This window comes from Bidens hawaiensis, unplaced genomic scaffold (genome assembly GCF_021521415.1).
Source record: "Bidens hawaiensis isolate Kalapana, Puna unplaced genomic scaffold, B.hawaiensis_p1.1 tig00013755_1, whole genome shotgun sequence".
Classification (NCBI taxonomy): Eukaryota; Viridiplantae; Streptophyta; class Magnoliopsida; order Asterales; family Asteraceae; genus Bidens; species Bidens hawaiensis.
The window spans coordinates 549868-575818 of record NW_027492173.1 but is presented as its reverse complement, the minus strand read 5'-3'; the positions used below and the strand labels follow the sequence as shown (position 1 = coordinate 575818).

Here is a 25951-nt window from a genome sequence, read left to right as displayed (position 1 = left end):
TGGTGATCTTATCTCGAAAAACAATTATGTTAACGAATTAAAAAGCTAACGAAATAAAGTTAACGAATTAATATTAACGGGTTTAATGAATATGAAAGTTGCGTTTTAGGTGAGAAATGATAAAATATAACTTATACTTGATTTTATTTAGTTTAAAATAATTTTAGTTGATTTAAAATGATTTTTAATACTTTAATTGGTTTAATAAAAGGGTTTTTTTTAAATAATAATATATTAAAAGTGTCGACCCGGGTCTTGGGATTCATACTCAAAGGGAATAACCAGTAGACCAGCTTAACCACTTGTTATACTACCAGAAACGATTATTTAAATATAAGATATATGTTCATTATAATCAAAATTAAACCCTAGAAACCCAATTCAAGTAATTCATTCAATGTACGTTAAATCTATGTTAGGGGTTTTAATTGTCGATGAAAAATGATACAAAACCATATAATGATTACCTGAAATGGTTACGGATTGGTGGTGAACGATGATATGGCTGGAATCAAACTTGGATAATCAAAACGGGATTACAGAGAGTTTTTTTAAAGAATTTTGATGTTGTAAACGATTTTAGTTGAAGATTGGCGTCCCATTTATAATACTAAGTGGAGCGTATATGGATTAATTCTTTTAATTGTGTTTGACTCAAACTCCGGCCGTTTAAGGTTTGATTACAGACTGATTAGGTGGAATTACACGTTTTATCTATGATTACGGGTTTAATGTTAAGGTTCTAAGCCATTAGGAACATTTAATTTATTTAAGTTTGCGTTAAAATGTGTTATTGGGCTCGCCGAAGCCAAATTCCGGCGGCCGGAATTTTTGATGGGAAACCAGGCTAGGGGCGTGGGTTAGGATTAGTTATATTAATTTAATAGAATATTTGAAATAAGTTAAAAGTATGGTCCCTTAAGTTTTCATTTGTTTTAAAATCAGATTTTAAAGTATATTTACATTATAATAAACCTTGAACTTTGAAATGCTTTATAAATGTAATAAAGTTAATATACCTGGATAAATTTTTATAACCCGAAAAGTTTGCAAATGGTTTTACCATTAATTCCCAGAGTTTTATTAATTGATCGACAATAATGGAAAACGAACGAACGAAAACTTAAATTGTTGAGAATATTTTATTAATGAAGAAAAATAAATAAAATACATCGAAACGACGCAACGGGTCCGTTTATCAAATACAAATACGAATCCAAATATAAATAAAAATGATGAATGCCACAACATTCCTTACTTCTGATAATTTCATCCCGAAAGTAGAAGAATCCGTATAAAAGAAGATGAGGATACTTAGTTTGCATTTGTTCTTCCCGCTCCCAAGTGACTTCAGCGCCACGCTTGGATTCCCAATGAACATTTATCAAAGGTATATACGGCTACTTTTGATCTCCTTGTCTTTGCAATCCATGATTTCCACCGGTTTCTCAACAAAGTGCATTGTTTCATCAATTCGCACCTCATCGAGTGGTATGTGGAGATTTCCCTCAGCTAGACATTTCTTGAGATTTGAAACATGAAACGTCAGGTGAATATTCGAGAGTTCTTGCGGAAGCTCGAGAGTATAAGCTACACTAGCGACACGTTCTAGAATCTTGAAAGGTCCAACAAATCGAGGAGATAGTTTGCCTTTCTTGCCGAAACGAGCCACCCTTCCCAAGGGGATACATTGAGAAGAACACGGTCGCTGACATTAAACTCGAGAGGTTGTCGTCGGTTATCAACGTAACTCTTTTGACGGCTACGAGCGGCTAAGAGATTTTGTCGAATATGAGTGATTTGATCAATAGTCTCTTGAACAAGTTCCGGGCCAGTGATTTGGGTTTCACCAATTTCACTCTAACAGATAGGGGAACGACATTTACGACCATAAAGTGCTTCAAATGGAACCATATAGATCCTCGAATGAAAACTATTATTGTATGAAAACTCAATCAAGTGAAGATGAGAATCCCAGTTTCCACCAAAATCCATGACACATGACCTAAGCATGTCTTTGAGCGTTTGAATCATTTGCTTGGATTGCCCATCGGTTTGAGGATGATAGGCTGTGCTAAGATCCAATCGAGTTCCCAATGCAATTTGAAGTGGGATTTCAACTTTGATCGATGCCAGAGGGACTAAAGAAAAACAGAGTGCTTGGTCTCCCTCGACTACTAGCAAATTCAGTTACACGTGCTTTTCAAATACGGCAAGCAACTGCATATACTTCGGATATAAATTGCCCGTACTAGAAAATATGTATTTTATTAGTTATGTATATTGTATGCGATGACTGCATATATCTCTTTTGTAAAACAAACATGCCTTCCTATTTTTACTTGAGTAGAAGTATACATCAACAATAATAGCCATTAGCAAGCTTATTAAGCAACGTAACTACTTCTTTAACACCACCTCTACTAAGATTAACAACCTGTGGCGGGGTCTAATAACTAGTTAAAATCAATTTATAAAAAATCACTTAATGGTGGATGATATATACCCAATTATGTGTGCGTTCATTATTGAGTTGAGAAAATCAAACTTAACTTGTTTAATTTTTCGAGATCTGTTATAGTCATTCGACGACTGTATATCGACGTCAGTTCTTTTGAAATAGATTCTTCATTTTTAACTAGGTTATTGACCCGTGTATTACACGGGCAAAAATATAAAAAACCGTCCAAGTAAACGTATATATAATTTCAAATGACAACATTTTTTAATATGTATTTTGAGACAGCAATATAATTTATAATTGTAAGTCATATTCAAATGAAAACATAATATTGAAAGACATGGACTTACAAAAAAGGACATTATATAGTAGAATGTTTACAAACAAAAATTTAAACTTTAAAACATAAACTTCAAAAATGCTACAAATATTTGCTTATAAACAATATTTTTTTGCTTTGCTTGCAACTTTCTATTGCTTATCTAAAATAAGTATTTATTTTTTGTTCGACTCTACACTTCACTCTTGATAAATCTACATAAAATTGACCATGTGTAAAACGGGTCTTTTAAGTATGCCAACTCTTGCTAGAGACTGACCTAGAATTTTGTGGATGATCATTGCAAAACCAAACTACAACAAAAAACTGTCTTGTCTAAAACTTAAACAGAAGCTTTTTTATCTGAATGTGTCAATTGTATATATATATATATATGCTTATATATATGAAAAATTTGTAAATTTTGTATTCGTGTCAAATTATTTTAAATAAATGTTATGTTTGTCCTTAACTCACATATAGAAATGCATTTTAATAATCACAAAATTAATAATTCATTTTAGTGAACATAACACCATTTGCCAAAAAAAAGAAAAAAAACTATATAAAAGGGCTCCTTATTTTGTTTTATTCACTTAAACATTTTCAAATTTTCATAAAATAGATCGTTTTACTTTAAATAATTTATTTGTTATGAAAAATAATCCTATATATTTATTTAATTTTGCGTGATATAACAATATTCATAAATTAGATCGTTTAACTCGAATAATTAACTTGTTGTAAAAACTAATCCTATATATTTTATTTAATTTAGTGTGTCACAACAATATGTGTTAAAAATTCATTTTATGGAATTATAAATTTTTTAAACTAATTTCTATTTAAACCATCATAAATATATTGCCAAATAAATGTGGCTATTTTATAAATTTAATATTAACGTAAGTGTAATTTGGAAGAAATGATGGTTATAGTGGCCCTAACCTTTTTACTAAAAGAAATAGACATATTAGATTTTGACCAATTTAAGAAAACGTAAACAAAGTATGATACACAATAAAATTATCATATATTATTAATAGAACTACGTTTTATATTACAATGCTACTTAAAATTACATATTACATGGAAAAATTAATCAACACATTATAAGTAGTAACATACATAAAATTGTCACCTCTACGACAAAGGATGACCAACTTGTAGTCATGTTGCCAAATATTATCGCTGAAGATTTATGTATATCCAGAAAATCTTGTGCATTTAACCAATCAAAAAAGAAAGATGAAACTATAATATTATTATAATTCAAAAAATCCCCAAATACATTTAGCTCTCTAAAAGAATCAATTTAAAAAAAATTATCAATAGTTCAATTGTAATTATGTCTTTTCTTGTAATTAAATTCTCAATACTTTTGTGAAATGATCACCTAATCCAAATCATTGGATACAACAACATAGCCAAGCTCATTACTAACTTTCTTTGCCACATATGTTGTCTCAAATTTATAATTTCTATTACGAGCCTTACCTGATAAGAAAGCCTGAATGTAAACAGCATGTGTTACGATTTCTATACCCTTGGTCTATATTATGTAATTGATACACACCAAAACCGACCCATCATATCCTACTCATTAAATAAAGTTAGCTCTTTAGACTTATTCTGATTTAACAGTTTTGTAAATAACTCGTTTCGACCTGAACTCATTATGATCATTATTTACCCATTTTGGCCCGAATCTAATTTGGCCTGTTACTCCATCCAACCCGACCCATGTAACGCCCGTTAATTTTCGGTTCAAGGATTAGAAGCTTGTAAAGTGTGTATATTTCTCGGGATTTAACCGACTTTTCTCGAAAACCTTCTCGTCATCCCGGTACGTTAAATCATTTAAATTTTCTTTCAAGATGCCATATCATTCAATTTGGAGGGGCTAGGATGAAAATATTTTATATTATAACAAAACACAAAACCCTAATCCTCTCCCCCTCTCTTGCAGCCGATCGGCATAGTGCAGCCCCCCCCTTTCGAATTTCTTCTGTGCCGCGAAGATTAAGCCATAAAACTTCAATTCAAGGTTAGTTTAACGTCCATGCAAGTCTTTTTCACCATCAAACCCGTTATCGAACATGTTAGGGTTGAGTTTTTATGATAACAGTTTGCTGACAGATTCGTATACGTTTATTGTAGGGTCTGTAACGCCATGATAATCCATTGATTTTGACCGATTATTGTTTCCATGATGTTATACTTTTAGTCTAGTTTACAGAAAGATATAATATGTAATTTTTGAACGAGATTTGAATGGTTTTTATGAATTTATAAGATCGAGTGTCAAAGCTGATGCGGGATGATGGATTCTGGTCTGTCTTCCCGACATCATAACTCTTTTTCAACAAGTCCAAATAAGTTGGTTCCACTTCTGGAACTTAATATTTTGAGTTAAGAATCAAACCCAATTGGAATCGTTTAATTTGGTTGGTAATGAATTTTATAAAAATAAAACCATTTTGTTGCGCACTGAAATAGCTGCACGTACCTTGCTATGTTGGAGGAATTTTTATAATTTTTGTGTCCAGTAGAAAAATATAATAAAAATATTTTTATAAACCTAAGACATTTATTAAAGTCTTTTAAAAATTTAATAATTTATTTCAAAGGTTATCCTATGTAATTAAATGCATCCTCGCATGCTAAAATCTGCATGTTTTACTTGTTATTGATCGATAAGTTAGTTTTAGGCTTAACCGGTGGATGTTCAATTGTGTCCTTGTTGGGGCTGTTTGAAGTGAGTTTTTGCACCACAATCTTCCTAGGTATGTCCCGTATATCATACTTAAGTATCGTGTTCATTGGAGTTCGTTAGATTGGTCAACTAGTTATCGTTTGAAAGATTGTGTTCGGTTGACTAGAATTGTAGTTGGATGCGTTTAACGCGAGGGTTGAAGTGATTAACGACCAATTCAGCTCGGGGACATTTGGTTTGATGTACGGGCTGTTAAAAATCATTTTTATAAGTTATGGGGCTGAATTGGTTGTCGGTTACTCAAACGGATCGGTACAACAATTTCGTTTATTGAGTAATTGGTGCGTTTTACTTGCGAGTTACCAACCCATTTGACTCGTGTAGCGTCGTGTGGACTTGTTGGCTGTGATTTTATCATGTTGGGTCCACACGGGGCTGAGTTGAATGTTAAAGGCCTACACGACTCTTAAACGCGTGTATCGGTATCACCTAGTGTTTCCGGGAGTAATTTGGGAATTCTTTATTCCCGGGAGTATCTAAGGGTCATTTTGGTGAATGTGAGTCCTTGGGGGCTGTTGTGATTTAGTTTGATGAGGTCGAGTGTAACATTAGTTACTTTTCATACCCGACCCATTTTAAATTTTTTATTTTTGTTTTTTAAATATATATTCCACAAGTTCGTTCGTGTATTTATATGACTTTTGTTAAAAGTTATTTGGATTCATATTTGTATATGTTAAAACAAACCATTTCATTGCCTCATTGTATTCGTGTTAAAGTTCGTCGTTAATATAAAAAAAATTCACAACGATTTAAGTTGTTGTTCGTTCGTTTGCTTACCCATTTTAATCGATTAACGGAACTCCGAGATTTAACGTCTTAAGGTTTATATGTTTAAACAATTCACAAGCTATTCGGGATTAATACAAAGATATCTAAATTATATAATTCCTAATTCACTTTAAATACATTGCAAAGTACGAGGTTCAAATGGTAATTTATATTTAAATTTCTGTTTAATATAATCTGAAAGTCCAAGGGCTAGTTATGTAAATATGATAAAATTTTAAAACTACCCAGCCCCACCCCCCTCGTCACCCACGTTTTTCCGGCAGTGTTCCGGTCACCAGAATCCGGCGCCAGATAATCTAGTTTGGCCGATAATCTCGCTAATCAATCAAAATAATTATCATAACTTCTTTACCCGCCGATATTATAATATAATCAATGTATTAATTGTGATTTAACAACCATAAACCGTCGATTTAGCCGTATGACCCGCCTGATTCTTCGTTCGACAAATTAACCACCTCTTTGACCATACCCGTTGCACTTCAAGTATAATAGGGCTGTACCCAACCATCACAACCCGCTCATACCTCTCAATCTATCCCAATCTCTCTTAGCCGGCCGAGTATTGAGATCGAAGTTTTGTTTCTCCGGCGAGTCCTATCCCCATCAAACACAATAGTTACAGGTATTTACAATAGAAATTATAACGATTATGATACGAGAAGCAAGGTCCCTATGCTTTTTGCGTCGTACATGGACCAGATTCCTCAATTGAAACCCTAGGGTTTTGATGAGGAAGATGACCCTGAGTCTTGTGTTAAAACAAATCTTTATCATACTCTAAACGAATGTTATTGCTGGTCCAGTGGTTAATTCCTTGTTCTGCTAAGCGCAAGACCCGGGTTCGAAACCCGGGTCAGACTCCATTTTTTATATATCAAGTTTTATTAATTATTTTCTTATTCATTAATTATAATAAATTAAAAATCATATTAAAATTATAAAAACCATTTTAAATTAATTAATTTAAATTCTTAAATTAGTAAAAATATTAATAAATCAAATAAAACTATTTTAAATTAAATAAAAATAGTTATAAGTTACATTTATCACCTTTCACCTAAAAACCGACTTTTGATTTCATTAAAATTCGTAAAACCCGAATTGTTATAATATTAAATACTTGTCCGTTAATATTACAATACTTTTTCGATAACTTTAACTACGCTTGTAAACGAGGATACAATTAGACCAATTAATTTCGTATCTCATAAATATTAAAGCCTATCACTAATAATAATTACATAGTATTAAAATAATTAAAACCGTTAAAATGAGTTATAGTTCGTTCACTTTAATCAAATAACATAATTGCTTTTCGATATAAAACCCGTGCCTTGTAATTATCATAACTCTCATATTAGTGTTAAAATTATAACTTAAATCATAAACATCGCTAAAATTTCGTTAAACTCAGATATAATATTATATTATATTTTTCCATAAAAAGCTAATAAAAATACATCACAACCTCTTTATCTAAATTATTGTTTTCATCAATTCCGTCAGTTAGTCTTTAAATATTCGTATTTATTTTATTTATAGTTCGAGAAGTCCAATCATTTCGGATTCTTTAAAGTACTTTCGGTTGCTTCGGTTTCGTTATTGTGCTTACAGTTTATATTTCAAGTTATCTTCGATTTCGATGTGAGTTTCTCACAACCCCTTTTTAAACGTTTTTATATTTTGGGGTAGCATATGTATATTATTACAAATTCAATGTATTACGATTTCGTTTACAAACTACAATTCACTATATGGACTTGTGTGTTACTTGATTACTTGCTCGAATTTTACTTGCACATGGTAGCCTCAATAAGTATGATCATACGCCCCATTTGCACTCAGGTCCATTTGTATCGAGTGGAAAAGGGCCTCATTATCCGAGTACGTTGGTTTTTACCAACTGGAAATGACCTTACCTGCGCGATTACCCGAGTACGTTGGTTGATACCAACTGGAAAGGACTTTACTTGCTCGTTTATCACTTGTCCATGAATTGTATGATTTTTATGTATTATATCAAACTGTGGGAACTCACCAGCTATTTTCATAGCTGACTTTATTTTATACATATGTTATAGGTGTAAAGATACGAGGATGAAAGTTAGAAGACACATAGCATGCCTATATGATATTCAAAGAACAACTTATCATTTATTTATTTATTGTTTTAACTTGTATTATTTGCAACCTTGTGTTACATGATGATTTAAATGAAATGATGTTGTTATGGTCACCTAATAGTGTCACGTGTGTTTGAGCAATCTGTACTTCACACTCAGGCGTTTCCGCTTTAGCCGAGGTGTTACATCGAGGCTTTAGGTGACCCGAACCCCGTTAGAACGTCTCGTAGGATAAACGAGTCATCTTGATGTCATTAGTATTGATTGAATGTAAACCGGCAGGTTTTTGAGTCTTGGGATTACTTAGGGATTCTCTAGCTCGTGGTGAATTCGTGTCTCGTGTTAGGTGAGTTCATGATGCCCCTTTTAACTCCTTTTAAGTTTTGGGCTAGCATGCACACCTAAACGATTTTCTTGATGAAACATTAAAACTATTTTATATAGGCTTGCTCGTATATGGTAGGCCTTGGGATGTTATAGTATGTATGTATATATATTATTGTATGGCCAATATTTGGCGATGTTGTAGTCGTTATCGACTACGGAAGTTACGTATGCCTACTTTGTGTTTGCATACGTTGATGAGATGTTACGTGTTTGGGTTGTACGTTTTCTCGACCCTGATGTTATTACTGGATGTTATATATATATATATATATATATATATATATATATATATATATTTATATTTATATATATAGGGATGCACTTATAGAGATGTTTATATATATGTATGTATATGTGTATGTGTGTATATATATATATAAGAATGATTATTTACTAAAGATGATGGCCTAACTGATGTATCCCGTTTAAAGTTTAAAACCTCTGGAATGAGTATTATGATTATTATGATTGATGTTATTTATTAAAACTTGAACTCACTCAGCTCAGACTGACTTTGTGTGCATGTTAGTGTAAGTTTCAGGTTAGGATGTGGATGCATTATCGCTTGGACGTGCACGAAGCTACTTGGACGGTGGAGGGCCTGCTTAGTCGAATGTTTCAATAATAATAAACGCTTTCTTTTTAACATTTATTTAAATACATTTAAATTGGTTTTGGGCATAACTCCCGGGTTTTGGGAACTTATTTTATTATTTATGTTTTCCGCTGAATTATACTCCGAGATGCTTATTTTAATGAAACGAACTGTTTTCAAGTTTAAGTATTTTTACAAGTGTTTTGTATGAATACCAACTGTAGGATTCCCGGGATTCGGGGTCGTACAAGTTGGTATCAGAGCCATGGTTCGAGGGATCCGAGTATCCTCGAATGCTTGGACTCGAACTGTAAGGGAAAAGACTAGTTTGCCCACCGCGAGTAGCTGCACGCCAAGAGGTAACTTTAAATTGTTTAGTCATTCCTTTGAATTTTAAAGTTCAAGTATGTGATTAATTGTTTAAGTGTTAGATAGAATGCTATTTTGGTTAGGGGCAGGGAGTGCTTAGGACGGGGCGGTGAAGTAAACGACTAATAACACTTGATCAACGTTATTAGCAGTTTACCCTTACCTTCCATGTTCTAAATACCACTTGTGTCTGACTATTTTAGGGTTCCGTCTTTTTAGGGATAGGATTTGGCTAACTCTCGAGTCCTTAGCGTTAAAGTTCATCTTATTCCCTAAATTCTCCTGTTCGTTTCCCATCCTCTCGAACGCTTTGCACGTAATTGTTTAGCTGAGGCGTAGCATGCTGTCACTCTGGGTTCCTTGGTACTTGACCGCTTAAATTCCTCGCTCCTTCAAGAGTGTATATGCAACTGTTTAGCTAAGTAGGAGCGTAATGTTATCCCAGATACCTTTTTACTTGATGGATTACAAGCTTCGGTCTTATTTGATTTGGGTGCCAGTAAAAGTTTTGTGACTACCTCTTTCTGTTCCTCGTTGAATAAATCACCCGAGCGCGTAGTCGATGTGTTTGAGGTTGAGGTCGCCGTAGGAAAGTCCGTTTCCGTGTCTAGGGCTATTCAGGGTTGTTCCATCGAGTTTTCTGGGTATAGATTTCCGGTGCGGTTGTACTTGATGCCGTTTGGCAGCTTCGATGTGATGCTTGGGATGGATTGGCTCGCAAGTGTTGATGCTCAGATCGTTTGTGGTCAGAAACTTGTACGTCTAAGGGCCCCATATGGGACCCAAATTACGGTCTTCGGTGATCGGAATGGTACGACGCCACATTTCATATCTATGCTTAAGGCGAGGAAACTGATGCAGCGGGGGTGCGGGGCGTATCTGGCGTATGTTATAAACATGAAAACCACGGTGGCTACCGTCGGTGATGTTCCTATTTTTCGGGATTTCCCGGATGTATTTCCTGATGATTTGTCAGATGTGCCGCCGGATCGCGAGGTCGAGTTCCAGATAGACCTTGTATCGGGCGCCAAACCCGTTGCTCGAGCCCTTTACCGTCTAGCACCGAATGAAATGAAAGAACTTATGGCTCAATTTGAAGACTTGCTCAACAAGGGCTTCATTCGACTAAGCATCTCACCTTGGGGTGCCCCGGTCCTATTCGTTAAGAAGAAGGATGGTAGCATGCGGATGTGCATTGACTACCGTGAATTGAATAAACTCACTGTTAAAAATCGGTACCCTCTCCCAAGGGTCGACGACTTATTTGATCAACTCCAAAGAGCTAGTTGGTTCTCGAAGATCGACCTTAGGTCCGGGTATCATCAGTTGAAAATTCGTGAGGAAGATATCCCTAAGACTGCCTTCCACACTCGATATGGGCATTATGAATTCCTCGTGATGTCTTTCGGTTTGACCAGCGAACCGGCTGCGATCATGGATCTTATGAACCGGGTGTGTAGGCCGATGCTCGATCGTTCGGTTATTGTGATCATCGACGACATTCTTGTGTACTCCAAAAGCGAATCCGATCATGCCGGTCATCTCACAGAAGTTTTGGAAGCTCTGCGAAAGAACAAATTGTATGCGAAATTTTATAAGTGTTCCTTCTGGTTACGCGAGGTTCAGTTCTTGTGTCATGTTATTAACCAGAGTGGTATTTTGGTTGACACTGCAAAGGTGGAAGCCGTAAATGAATGGGAACCTCCTAAGTCCCCATCCGAAATTCGTAGTTTTCTGGGCTTAGCCGGGTATTACCGCCGCTTCATTCCTGACTTTTTAAAAATTGCTTCATCATTGACCAAGTTTACTAAGAAGAGCGTTAAGTTTGTTTGGGGTACTGAGCACGAGGAGGCTTTTCTCGAGTTGAAGAACATGTTGACGCATGTCCCGATTCTAGCTTTACCCGATGGCACCGATGATTTAGTGGTTTATTCTAATGCCTCTTACCAGGGGCTTGGGTGTGTTCTGATGCAGCGAGGTCGAGTCATCGCTTATGCCTCACGGCAGTTAAAGCCTCATGAGGCGAATTACCCTACTCACAATTTGGAGCTGGCAGCGGTTGTGTTTGTGCTTAAGTTGTGGCGGCATTATTTGTACGGTGTTCCTTGCTTTATCTATACTGATCATAAGAGCTTAAAATATTTCTTCGAACAAAAGGAACTGAATATGCGACAATGTCGATGGTTGGAGTTGATTAAGGATTATGATCTGGAGATTATGTACCATCCCAGTAAGGCTAACGTGGTAGCCGACGCGTTGAGCCGGAAGGAGAGACCGAAACCCATTCGTATAAAATCTTATCAGCTTATTCTTAAACCCGATATTTTGAAGTAGATAGCCAACGTTCAGAATGAGGCTTTACAGGTGGAATGGATTATGTCAGAACGTATTTGGGGTCAGGAAAAGTTGTTGGAAGACGTCGGTAATGGAGTGAAGTGTAAGGATGGAAGTTTATGGGTACCAAGGTATGGGGGATTCAGAGGTAAAATTTTGGATGAAGCACACAAGTCGCGCTATTCCATTCATCCGGGCGCGACCAAGATGGACCAGGACCTGAAAAGGAATTATTGGTGGCCTGTGATGAAGTTTGAGGTAGCTCAGTATGTGAGTAAGTGTTTGACGTGTCTACAAGTTAAGGCCGAGCACCAGAAACCGTTCGGGAAACTTCAGCCTTTGGAAATACCTGAGTGGAAGTGGGAGCATCTTACGATGGATTTTGTGACTAAACTGCCCCGTACTCCTAGGGGTAATTATGATACCATTTGCGTAATCATTGATAAACTGACCAAGAGCGCTCATTTCTTGCCGATCCGATAAACTTTTAAGTCCGAACAGTTGGCCGACGTGTTTATTCGTGAGACCGTTTCTAGGCACGGGGTGCCGGTATCCATCGTTTCGGATCGGGATACGCGATTTACCTCTAGGTTTTGGAAGAAGTTTCATGAGGATATGGGAACCAAACTCCTCATCAGTACCGCTTATCACCCGCAAATGGATGGTCAGTCCGAGAGGACCATTCAGACTCTTGAGGATATGTTGCGGGCTTGTGTTATCGATTTTGGTGGTATTTGGGATCGTCACTTATCGTTAGTCGAGTTCTCTTATAATAACAGTTATCACGCCAGGATTGGGATGCCACCGTTTGAGATGCTGTATGGTAGGAGGTGTAGGACTCCAGTCTGTTGGAGCTCCTTTGGTCAGAAGCAATTGGGTAGTATGGAGGTGGTCGAGGCTACGACTGAGAAACTCGATAAGATTAATGCTTTATGAAGGCCGCTCATGATCGTCAAAAGTCCTATGCGGACAAAAGACGGAGGCCTATTGTGTTTGAGACTGGTGATCGGGTTTTGTTGAAAGTTTCTCCTTGGAAGGGTATTATTTGTTTTCGTAAGAGAGGGGAAGCTTAGTTCGAGGTTCATCGGTCCGTTTCGTATATTGTCCCGTGTTGGTGAGGTAGCGTATAGACTGGAGTTGCCCGATGAGTTCGCGGGGATTCATCCTACTTTTCACGTGTCCTATTTGAGGAAATATTTAGCAGATGAGGAGGCCCATGTGCCTCTCGATGATATTGAGCTTGATAGTAAGCTGAACTACGTTGAGGAACCTATTGCTATACTTGACCGTCAGGAAAGGCGTCTGAGAAATAAAGTGGTTAGGCAGGTGAAGGTGCAGTGGAGGCACCGTAGGGGTTCCGAGGCTACTTGGGAGTCCGAAGATGAGATGATGAAACTCTATCCGCAGTTGTTCCTGTCGCATCGGGATTCGGGGACGAATCCCATTGTAAGGGGGGTGGACTTGTAACGCCCTTTAATTTTCGGTTCAAGGATTCGAAGCTTGTAAAGTATATATATTTCTCGGGATTTAACCGACTTTTCTCGGAAACCTTCGCGTCATCCCGGTACGTTAAATCATTTAACTTTTCTTTCAAGATGCCATATCATTCAATTTGGAGGGGCTAGGATGAAAATATTTTATATTATAACAAAACACAAAACCCTAATCCCCTCCTCCACTCTTGCAGCCGATCGGCATAGTGCAGCCCCCCCCCCTTGCGAATTTCTTCTGTGCAGCGAAGATTAAGCCATAAAACTTCAATTCAAGGTTAGTCTAACGTCCATGCAAGTCTTTTTCACCATCAAACCCGTTATCGAACACGTTAGGGTTGAGTCTTGATGATAACAGTTTGCTGACAGATTCGTATACGTTTATTGTAGGGTCTGTAACTGGATGATAATCCATTGATTTTGACCGATTCTTGTTTCCATGATGTTCTACTTTGAGTCTAATTTCCAGAAAGGTATAATATGTAATTTTTGGACGAGATTTGAATGGTTTTTATGAATTTATAAGATCGAGTGTCAAAGCTGATGTGGGATGACGGATTATGGTCTGTCTTCCCGACATCATAACTCTTTTTCAACAAGTCCAAATCAGTTGGTTCCACTTCTGGAACTTAATATTTTGAGTTAAGAATCAAACTCAATAGGAATCGTTTAATTTGGTTCGGTAATGAATTTTATAAAAATAAAACCATTTTGTTGCGCACTGAAATAGCTACACGTACCTTGCTGTGTGGGAGGAAGTTTTATAATTTTTGTGTCCAATAGAAAAATATAATAAAAATATTTTTATAAACCTAAGACATTTATTAAAGTCTGGTAAAAATTTAATAATTTATTTCAAAGGTTATCCTATATAATTAAATGCATCTTCGTATGCTAAAATCTGCACGTTTTACTTGTTATTGATCGATAAGTTCGTTTTAGGCTTAACCGGTGGATGTTCAATTGTGTCTTTGTCGGGGCTGTTTGAAGTGAGTTTTTTCACCACAATCTTCCTAGGTATGTCCCGTATATCATACTTAAGTATCGTGTTCATTGGAGTTCGTTATATTGGTCAACTAGTTATCGTTTGAAAGATTGTGTTCGGTTGACTAGAATTGTAGTTGGATGCGCTTAACGCGAGGGTTGAAGTGATTAACGACCAATTCAGCTCGGGGACATTTGGTTTGATGTACGGGCTGTTGAAAAATCATTTTTATAAGTTATGGGGCTGAATTGGTTGTCGGTTACTCCAACGGGTCGGTACAACGCGCAATTCCGTTTATTGAGTAGTTGGTGCGTTGTACTTGCGAGTTACCGACCCATTTGACTCGTGTAGCGTCATGTGGACTTGTTGGTTGTGATTTTATCATGTTGGGTCCACACGGGGCTGAGTTAAATGTTAATGGCCTAAACGACTCTTAAACGCCCGTATCAGTATCACCTAGTGCTTCCTGGGGTAATTTGGGAATTCTTTATTCCCGGGAGTATCTAAGGGTCGTTTTGGTGAATGTGAGGCCTCGGGGGCTGTTGTGATTTAGTTTGATGAGGTCGAGGCTTTAGGTGACCCGAACCCCATTAGAACGTCTCGTAGGATAAACGAGTCATCTTGATATCATTAGTATTGATTGAATGTAAACCGGCGGGTGTTTGAGTCTTGGGATTACTTAGGGATTCTCTAGCTTGTGGTGAATCTGTGTCTCGTGTCAGGTGAGTTCATGATGCCCCTTTTAACTCCTTTTAAGTTTTGGGCTAGCATACACACTTAATGATTTTCTTGATGAAACATTAAAACTATTTTATATAGGCTTGCTCGTACATGGTAGGCCTTGGGATGTTATAGTATGTATGTATATATATTATTGTATGGCCAATATTTGGCGATGTTGTAGTCGTTATCGACTACGGATGTTACGTATGCCTACTTTGTGTTTGCATACGTTGATGAGATGTTACGTGTTTGGATTGTACGTTTTCTCGACCCTGATGTTATTACTGGATGTTATGTATATATATTTATATATATAGGGATGCACTTATAGAAATGTTTATATATATGTATGTGTGTGTATATATATATATATATATATAAGGATGATTATTTACTAAATATGATGGCCTAACTGATGTATCCCGTTTACAGTTTAAAACCTCTGGAATGACTATTATGATTATTATGATTGATGTTATTTATTAAAACTTGAACTCACTCAGCTCAAGCTGACTTTGTGTGCATGTTAGTGTAAGTTTCAGGTTAGGATGTGGATGCATTACCGCTTGGACGTGCACGAAGCTACTTGGACGGTGGAGGGCCTGCTTAGTCGGATGTTTCAATAATAATAAACGTTTTCTTTTTAACATTTATTTAAATACATTTAAATTGGTTTTGGGCATAACTCCCGGGTTTTGGGAACTTATTTTATTATTTATGTTTTCCGCTGAATTATACTCCGAGATGCTTATTTTAATGAAACGAACTGTTTTCAAGTTTAAGTATTTTTACAAGTGTTTTGTATGAATACCAACTGTATGATTCCCGGGATTTGGGGTTTTACAACCCACTTGTTTAAAAAATCATAAAAAGAATGCATCATGAATGAATTTGCCTTTTAAGTTTATACTACAATATAAAACAATTGGTTTTGGCCCAAACTCGTTATCTTGGGAATTTCCGTCTATGGGAAGTCTTTATCTGCCATTTACTGCATATTCTTTTCCTTCTGATCTCCAAATTTTAAATTTAATTTTGTAACATTAGTGCTCGTGTTTAATGTATGATAATTTACTAACAAAAGGAACAAGAATAGAACAATTTATGGGAGCATAAGTGACTCACCAGTAGAGAATAGCAATTTATCATCTTTTACATCTAAAGTTTCAATTGCGAAGCAAAATTAGCAAATTATAAGAAAAGTAGTTCAATTTTAATTTAAAATTCATTTGCAAATGCAGTTAATTCAATATGTGCAGATATCAAACAAAAATGTTATTAACAGAAAAGTTCAAACTTTAGGCAAAACAAAAGTATATAGAGAGCAATGGCGGACCTAGCATATAACTAGGGATAGCCTCCGCTACCCCTCAACTTTTCACCGGTAGTACAAATTTTATACATTTTCGTCGGTTTTCATATTTCGCTACCCCTAAAAAAATATAACGTTACCCCTGTTTATTTAAAACCCAACCAAATTAAAAGGCGATACCAATTAAAGCCCAATCAAATTTAAGCACAAACTAATTAAAACCATTTGTTTGTTTTTCCTTTATGCTTAAACGTTTGGTTTAGGTCGGACATCAACATTCAACAAAATAAAGTTTCATTCAGTCGTGGCTTCCACCCACACTGCCCCAACCCCTTGCATGCTGCAGCCGAGTAGCCAACGGTCAGTGCTTCTTTAGTCCCTCACTCCCTCGTCCACGGTTTGAATTCTACTTGTTCAATTTAGGTATTCTTCGACTTCTACTTAAAATTGTAATTGTTTATTTGTTTATATAAATTGTTAATTTGGAATTATTTATGGGCAATTAAATGATATTTTTAACATTGAACTTCTTTTAATTTTTGTTGTATTTAGGATTTGAACCCATGACCTCCCCTCCAAACCCATGTGTTTTAAAGGTTTTGCCTTTGGCAATAGAGTATCACCTCATTGGTAGCAATTGAATGATTGATTATGGTTTGTTGGATATTCGGATAATATAAATTGAAAATTGTAATTGATTAAGGATTTAGGGTTTATGTGTAAATTGAAATTGATTATAGATTTATGGTTTAAATTTTGTCCCTTCTAAAATTAGGGAACTTGGAAGATGAAACAACAAAGTCTTATTAGCAATCATTTTAAACGAAAATTACAAGAAAATGATGATACGGTCCAAAGGCAAGTTTAAAAAAAACAAAAAACTATTGTGTGAAATATCGTAAAATAAATTCTGTATTGTATGAAATACGGTAAAAAAAAATTGTTTACATTGTATGAAATACGGTAAAAAAAAAAATTTTGAACGTTACCCCTGTAATTATGGTCTGGCTCTGCCATTGATAGAGAGGTCAATTATGATTACCTCCAGATAAGAAACAATAACTTCTGTTTATATTAGTCCAACCAGTGATTCCAATTTGTCAATTCTAAACTTCTGCTTACGTTGTAGACACGAAGCATGTTAAATTGAGGGAAATATACATATTCAAATAAGATAATTTGAAAATGATGTGATTTGCAAACAGTGAGTTGGAGAGAAAGGAATGAAAATTAGGGTTATGAAACGTATACGGGTCCATAATTGGTTGTTTAGGAGAAAACACATTCAATTAAATGATTATTATGATTTTAATTTTGAATTATTTTATTAGTAACAACTTTTATGAGGGCTTATTATTTTTGGAATATAGTAAAATCAACTAATAAGAATGAGCCAAAAATAATGTCCTCAATAGTATTTATTATATAGATTAAATGATTATTATGATTTTAATTTTGAATTATTTTATTAGTAACAAATTCTATAACGGCTTATTATTTTTGAAATATAGTAAAATCAACCAATAAGAACGAGCAAAAATGAATTTCTTTAACAGTAGATATAGATAAGCTTATGGCATGATATATCTACAAGTGGATTGCACACAGTCTGTGTTTTATGTCCTTACAATCTTTAGCTTTCAACCTTTGTTTATGCTAAAAAGTTATTTACATTTTTTTTAAGTCGAACAAGAGTTTGCTAGGTTTGAGTAATCTTTAGCATGTTAGATAGATGGTCAACCTATGCATTTATTGTATGCATTATGTATGATTTATTCTACTTATTTGATATATGTAGGGCGCAATTGTTGATGATTAAGAGTGCATGAGTTTGAAAGATGAATACTTACTTTTATGTGTGTGTGTATATATACTAAATGCTCATTGTTATCAAATTGAAATGTGCATTCACATTGTGTGACATTGTATGCATTGATGATACCAATGATAGAGGTAGTAGCAGTACTGTAATTTACTTATATCTGGAATTCAATCTTTGCAAGTTTTAGTCGGTTCTTGAACTTGTTAATGAATTCATATGCATTGCATTGCTATCATCGTCCATCATCCTTGCTGTTGATCCCTCACAAATCACAATGGTATGTTGGTGATGAACCAAAATATATCTTACTTTAAAAACTTGAAAATGCAAATTTTAAAATTCTTACTTCTAATCTTTACAGTTCATTTCACCAAACACTAAAAACATCCATCTAAGCTTTTCAGATCATTGTTTTCTTCCTCATGGCTTCCCATAAATTCGTATCACATTCCGACTTGTTTATATCAAGATCTAGAATAGGAAAATAAGAGTAAATGTGATGACACAAGTAGTATGATTGTTATCTAAAGAAGATCACACAAATAAAAGGCAACATAGTTAAAACAAAAAAAAAAGATCTCAGCATAAGTCGGGATAGATAAACGTAAAATATTTCTTGCTGTAACTAGCCACACGCTTATAAGGCTTGGGTTATACACACACCAAGAAGGTTATTCAAATACCATGAGAGCCTATACGACTCGTATAGGTGCAGAGTCAAGCCATTTTCGGTCAGGAGTGTTTGTTTTATTCCCTTGTACCGTATAGCCCATATACGAGCCAATTGATACCTGATTTGTACGGGTCTTATACCATTTCGTATAGACCAGAAAATAATTATAAATCTCGGGTAAAAGTATAGGCTGACATGCTGTTTATACGAGTCGTATATATAGCTCGTATTGGTCAGATGAGGTAAGTGGGCTATAAGAGCCGAAAAACCTATACGGCTCGTATAGGGTCTATATGATTCATATAGACTGTAAAAAGCCGTCACATCCGTACGTATGTTAATAATTTATGGCTATACGACTCGTATAGGTCATATACGAGTCATATAGGTTTATTTACACACCAAAGGCCTGATTTTTGAATTTAACCATCCTAGAATAAAATTTTAATTTTAATGTATAAGGAATGCCACATTGACATGTCCTGCTACTGCTACTACTATTATTATTATTATAATTATAGACAAAAAAAAATAAAAAAAAGGATAATGAGTATAATAACAAGGCCCTATAATAAAGGTTATGTTCAAATAAGAAGTTTGATTTTTCTAAGAAGGCTAGGAAGGAGGGTATTATAGTCTAACACTTTAATATCAAAACCCACTTACTTTAATCTCAAAACCCATTTAATTATATTAATTTCAAAAACTCACTTACATAAAACTCAATTGCATCTTCACTCATCTCCTACAACCACCACCACTCCACCGTCCACCGCCCACCGTCACCCACCACCACCACCTCGACGGAAAAGTCCGAAAAAACACAATAGAAAACACTATGAGAAACTCAATGTAAAAGCAAAATGAAAAAAAACACTATGAAAAAAAAACACAACGATAAAAAACACAATAAAAAATACAATTGTATGACACAATATAAAAAACACAATGAAAAAAAAAACACAATGAAAAATACCATTGTATAACACAATTTTGTAAAACACAATTTGTAAAAAACCCACCAATTTTTTTTAATTTTTATATAACAATATGGTACTCATATAAAAGATAAAAAGACACTCGTTGTTATGGTGAATTTATTTTTCAATAAAACGTCGTAAAAAAAGTTATGAACGTTTTAAAATGATGGGGGAATTTGGCATGTGGAGAGAGAAATTCAACAAATGTTTTATTCCTTTTATACCCTTTCTCTTATTTTTATAAATGATTTCCTTCTAAACTAATCTCAACCCTTCATATTCAAAATCAATGGATAAGATTATTTGTTATCGTTATAAAATAAAATAGCTAAAAACATCCTCAATTTAACCTTAACCCAAGACAGGAAAGCACTAAGCAGAGAGCAAAAGGACGGCATACAAGATAGAGTGCTTCTCAATTGAATCCCATGGCTGATGACGTCATCACGCAACAAGCGGAAGCCTCGTAAGACCTACAAACGCAAGAAACCGACCAAGAAAATCATTCACCTGACCAACACAATCCCCTTTGTGCCCCCCAAAACCCTGCATCAAGACGTTTTGAAGAAGCTAGGGCTGCTTGAGTTTACCAAGATCGAGTTCGACCGGGTCATCAAAACCGATTTAGTTGTGCAATTGATTGGGAATTACGACCCCAAAAGACGCTCCAGCTACGTCAATGATTCCAGGGCTGATTTAGCCAGGGCTTTGAAATTGCCGCCTGCCAAACAGGACCGCACCAGTGTCGAGGAGGTTGATCTGGATTCGGAGGTGTTTTCCGACGAGGCCATTGAGTTTATTGAGGACTTTGTTGACAAGTGGATTGTGCTGCGGGACGAGCCGCCCGTGGTGTCGGGTGAGATGGTGAGTTGGGCGAGGTGTATTCGAGATGGCCACCCGGAGAAGATGGATCCCGCCAGTTTGATTTGGAGTAGGGTTGAGAAGGAGTTGAGCCAAGGGGATAAGCTTGTGGATTGCTATTACGCGTCACATTTGTTATGCTTGATTCGGTCGCAAAAACCGGAACTTTTTGTGGAAGATGGGAATGATGATGAGGATGTTGAGGAAATTGCGAAAGCCGATGAAGAAAAAGTTGAAGAGAAAGAAGAAGAATCTGCGGTTCAAGAAGAGAATCTAGAGTTGAGTTTAGAGACAAAAGTTGAGGAACCAGCACTTGATGAGGTTGCAAAAGATGATGAAGCGATGGCGGATGCTGATGTGGAAGAACAGGCGGACGTGGTATCGGGCGATCGTTTCTTACAGCCTTGTCGAAACAGCAGTTTGGTTAACTTTGAACAAGTTAAGGTTGAAGAAGTCGAAGACGAACACATTGAAGAAGTCAAGGCTGAGGAAGTCGAAGAACACATTGAAGAAGTCAAGGTTGAGGAAGTCGAAGAAGAACACATTGAAGAAGTTAAGGCTGAGGAAGTCGAAGATGAACACATTGAACAAGAACACAACATTGAGCAAGTGGATGATGATGATGATGATGATGATGATGAAGATGAAGAGGAGGAGCAAGAAGGCGGTGAGCGTATGGATGAAGGGTTTGACATGGAGGCGAATGATGACTCATTTGATCGAGACGGATTAACTGACAACTTCCTTCAAGGAGTTGAAACGTCGCATAACCCTTACAACTCTCACGGGATGGACCTCTTCATGTCACATGGCGGGCCGTCGTTCTACAACAATGGCGGGAAGCGAGTAATGGAGCCTGAAGAAGACATCCAAATGCAGAATGATATCCAAAACAGTAAAAGAATTAAAACCGAAGATATGTGGGATCAAAAACAAAACGACATGGGTTTCTGCTTTGACCAAATGCAGCAGCTAATGCAAAAGGCCAAGATGATCCACGAGTCAAAAGAGCGAAGCTATGAAAACATGCAATACAGTCAGCAAATAGCAGTGGATCAGCTTCAAGAACGCCAACAAATATTGGAAATGATTATAAAATCAAAAGATGAAGAGTTGGCGAAGAAGCATAATGAGGTGTTTCGTCTTGAACGGGAGATTTATCTGATGAGTGATCTGGTATCCGGGTATAGAAAGGCTTTGAGCGACACGCGCTCTAAGTTTTCTGACTACAGAAAGCGGGCTCAACTTAAAGAAGAACTGCTTTATAGAGATGCGGGCCCAGGTGGCTTGGTTTTGAGCGTACGGGAAATAGAGAAGCAGCGATTGAAGCAGGAAGAGGAGATGACGAAGATTCAGGTTATTGCAAAGAACTTTGAAGAAGACTGTGTTTATCGGTTGCAAATGCATAGTAATAGGCTTTCACCGATGTTTGATAAGTTGGTGGTTATTGAGAATGAAGTGCAAATGCTTAAAGAAATATCTGCAAAAGTGAAAGAGACTCAGGTCGAACCGAGTGCTGAGCTGGCACCATCTGTTGAGCCTGAAGTGAATCAGAAGTTAGTGAATGAAGATGAGTTATCTGTTGAGCCTGAAAAGATTAAGAAATCAATGGCTGAAGATGAATCTTCTGTTGAGCCTGAAAAGATTATGAAATCAATGGCAGAAGATGAATCTTCGGTTGAGCCTGAAAAGGATCTGAAATCAATGGATGAAGATGAGGCTTTGGTTGAGGCCGAAAAGAATCAGGATGCACCGAATGAAATCACCGAGAATGATGTTAGCATGGATGGTGTTCTTCCTGATGCTGGTGAATCGGAGGTATGAACAAAACCTGTTTATAAAATGCTGTTGGTATTATTCTTGATCTCTGGTTTTCTTTAGTTTAATTTTTTGTTCTATTTACCATTTGGACCTATAAGATATTCGAGCATTATAATTGTTAAATTTTTAATATTAGAAGTGGGTTGGGATGGTTGGGGGCTGGTCAAACTGGGTTCAGGTTAGGCCTGTAAACGAACTCAATGCTCAGTGAACAGTTTGCAAAGTGTTCGGTGGGAAGTTGGTTTATTTAAAAAACGAACGTACATGAACGTAGGCCTCATTTGTGGTCTATGTTCCTTTACGTTTTTTCATTTAAATTCGTTTGTTTACGTTTCGTTTGGTTAAAGCATGTTTGTTAACAAATCTTTTTTATTGAACGGAGACTCTCATTAAAACACGATCAAAGTAGCTAATTACTGGTGGCTGAAAACAAAACAACAATTAGAAAGAAAAAGAATATGTTCACATATTCATTTATAACTTTTTGGCCCATTACAACTTAGTATGGTTTTAATAACCTTTTACTTCACTTATGTTCATTCATCTATGTTCGATTATGGTTCTTGCGTGAACCGTTTGTTTATACTTTTAACGAATAAAATCGTCTTAACAAACGAACACAAACAAGCAAATCCTGTTTGTTTAATTGTTCTTGTTCGGTCAAAGTTAAATGAATGAACACGAACAGCTTCGTTCGTGTTCATTCAGTTTGAATGGGTCATTTTCATATACTTAGTTTTAAAATGCGCGAGGCGTCCTAGATTACAAATAACAGAAAGTTTTGTACCAAAATGGGTTTGGAGGTTAAAAATATACCATTCCATTTTGGGCGACATTTAACCGGTTTGATCTGTTTCTTTTTATAGCTAATTTCTTTCGAATTGGCATGTTAATTCTAACACAATCTAACTTGAACCATTTATGGGATGTAATCGCGGCACCTATAGATTTTATGGATATAATCGCGATCTCTGTTGATTTGAATGGTTTATGGTTCACGTGTTGCAGGAAAAAGCAGGTGGTGAAGAAGATTGATGATTCTGTTTGTGTATGGAAGATCCTTATCGTTCGTTTATGTTTCGATGAAATCTGAAATTGTGTTGGATATGGTTGTTTGTTTTACCTTTGTATGCTCGTTTAGATGTCGAGATGATTCTGTGTTATCTTTGTTTGGATGCAGTAGATTTGCATATTGTAAGTCCCCCCGGGGCGTCGCCGATCGATACGAGATCCGCACGAGGTCTAGGAGTGCGGAATCCTCCTAGACTCGTTTATTGGTGTAGAAGACGAAGAACACGATTACACACAAACACATACACGAACAAACACACGAACGGGATAAACAAATCTGTAGATCTTTTATAATAATCAAAACCACGTTACATACCGAACATAAACAGAAACACGTCCGACCCGAGGTGAGCTCTACCTCGGGTTGTCCCACACGGCTCTCCCTCTCTGTTTCTCTCTAGACAATTGAACTGTACACAAAACTCTAACTTTCTGGATACCCAAACCTAAACAAGACACGTATATATATATCGAAACAACTTCGCGGGCTTGGGCTTGGGCCAGTAGGCGAAGTTGTTCTAACTTCGCCTTTGGCAGAAGTTGTTACAACTTCGCCTACGGCAGAAGTTGTTACAACTTCGCCGTAATAACTTCGCCTATGGCAAAGTTATTCTAACTTCGTACTTCGTTTCCGCTGATCAGAATTACATAGCGACGGTCACAAAATGCACCAACAGACTTCTCTTTGACCGTTGCTCTCAATTCTAACAAACACAAAAGATCATTTGTTACAAACCATGCACTAACGGACTCCCTCTTAACTGATGATCTTCTGTTTGCTCTTCAACCAGCCGTGTCTGAAACTGTCAATCAACACGGAACCCCATAACTTCGCCTGCGGCGGCTGTTCGGCCAAAAACGCATCAGAAACGTGCCAGAAACACCAAAACGCAGATCTCAAACCATAGCATAAGAGCCTAAGGCTCTAATACCACTTGTAAGTCCCCCCGCCCGCGGGGCGTCGCCGATCGATACGAGATCCGCACGAGGTCTAGGAGTGCGGAATCCTCCTAGACTCGTTAATGGTGTAGAAGACGAAGAACACGATTACACACATACAAACACACGAACAAACACAAGAACAGGATAAACACATCTGCAGATCTTTTATATAATAATCATAACTCGTTACATACCAAACACGAAAACAAATGACGGCCGACCCGAGGTGAGCTCTACCTCGGGCCGTCCCACACGACTCTCCCTCTCTGTTTCTCTCTAGACAATTGAACTGTAACACAAAACTCTCTAACTTTCTGGATCCTACAACCTAATCAAGACACATATATATATATATAAACAACTTCACGGGCTTGGGCCTGTAGGCGAAGTTGTTACAACTTCGCCTAAGGCGAAGTTGTTCTAACTTCGCCTATGGCATAAGTTGTTACAACTTCGCCTATGGCGAAGTTGTTCTAACTTCGCCTATAGCGAAGTTGTCCTAACTTCGTACATCGTTTCCGCTGATCAGAATTGCATAGCGACGGTCACAAAATGTACCAACAGACTCCCCTTTGACCGTTGCTCTCAATTCTAACAAACACAAAAGATCATCTGTGACAAACCATGCACTAACAGACTCCCTCTTAACTGATGATCTTCTGTTTGCTCTTCAACCAGCCGTGTCTGAAACTGTCTTGTAGCTTCACAAATCTACCAATCACCCAGCGTCTTCCATATCAGATCTCCCCTTCAGTGTAAGCTTCTCCGACTATATAGATTGAGGTCTTTGTGTTACAGTTCAATTGTCTAGAGAGAAACAGAGAGGGAGAGCCGTGTGGGACGGCCCACACGGCTCTCCCTCTCTGTTTCTGGATCCTACAACCTAAACAAGACACGTATATATATATCGAAACAACTTCGCGGGCTTGGGCTTGGGCCAGTAGGCGAAGTTGTTCTAACTTCGCCTATGGCAGAAGTTGTTACAACTTCGCCTACGGCGAAGTTGTTATAACTTCGCCTACGGCGAAGTTGTTATAACTTCGTACTTCGTTTCCGCTGATCAGAATTGCATAGCGACGGTCACAAAATGCACCAACACATATAGTAAACTT

At 36.7% G+C, this 25951-nt stretch overlaps 1 protein-coding gene and 1 long non-coding RNA gene across 2 annotated transcripts; both read left to right on the top strand.

Annotated features, from left to right (window-relative positions):
* The first annotated feature begins 21236 nt into the window (after positions 1-21236).
* Positions 21237-21791, top strand: LOC143544806 (uncharacterized). Its single transcript, XR_013137317.1, has 3 exons — positions 21237-21449; positions 21525-21557; positions 21612-21791. It is a non-coding gene; the product is annotated as an uncharacterized LOC143544806 (long non-coding RNA).
* Positions 21792-21809: 18 nt separating this feature from the next.
* On the top strand, positions 21810-23965 carry LOC143544805 (uncharacterized). The gene is made up of 2 exons (XM_077036809.1): positions 21810-22823; positions 23835-23965. Exons 1-2 carry the CDS (start codon positions 21855-21857, stop codon positions 23859-23861), a joined length of 996 nt encoding a protein of 331 aa, XP_076892924.1. The 5' UTR covers positions 21810-21854; the 3' UTR covers positions 23862-23965.
* The last annotated feature ends 1986 nt before the right edge of the window (positions 23966-25951 follow it).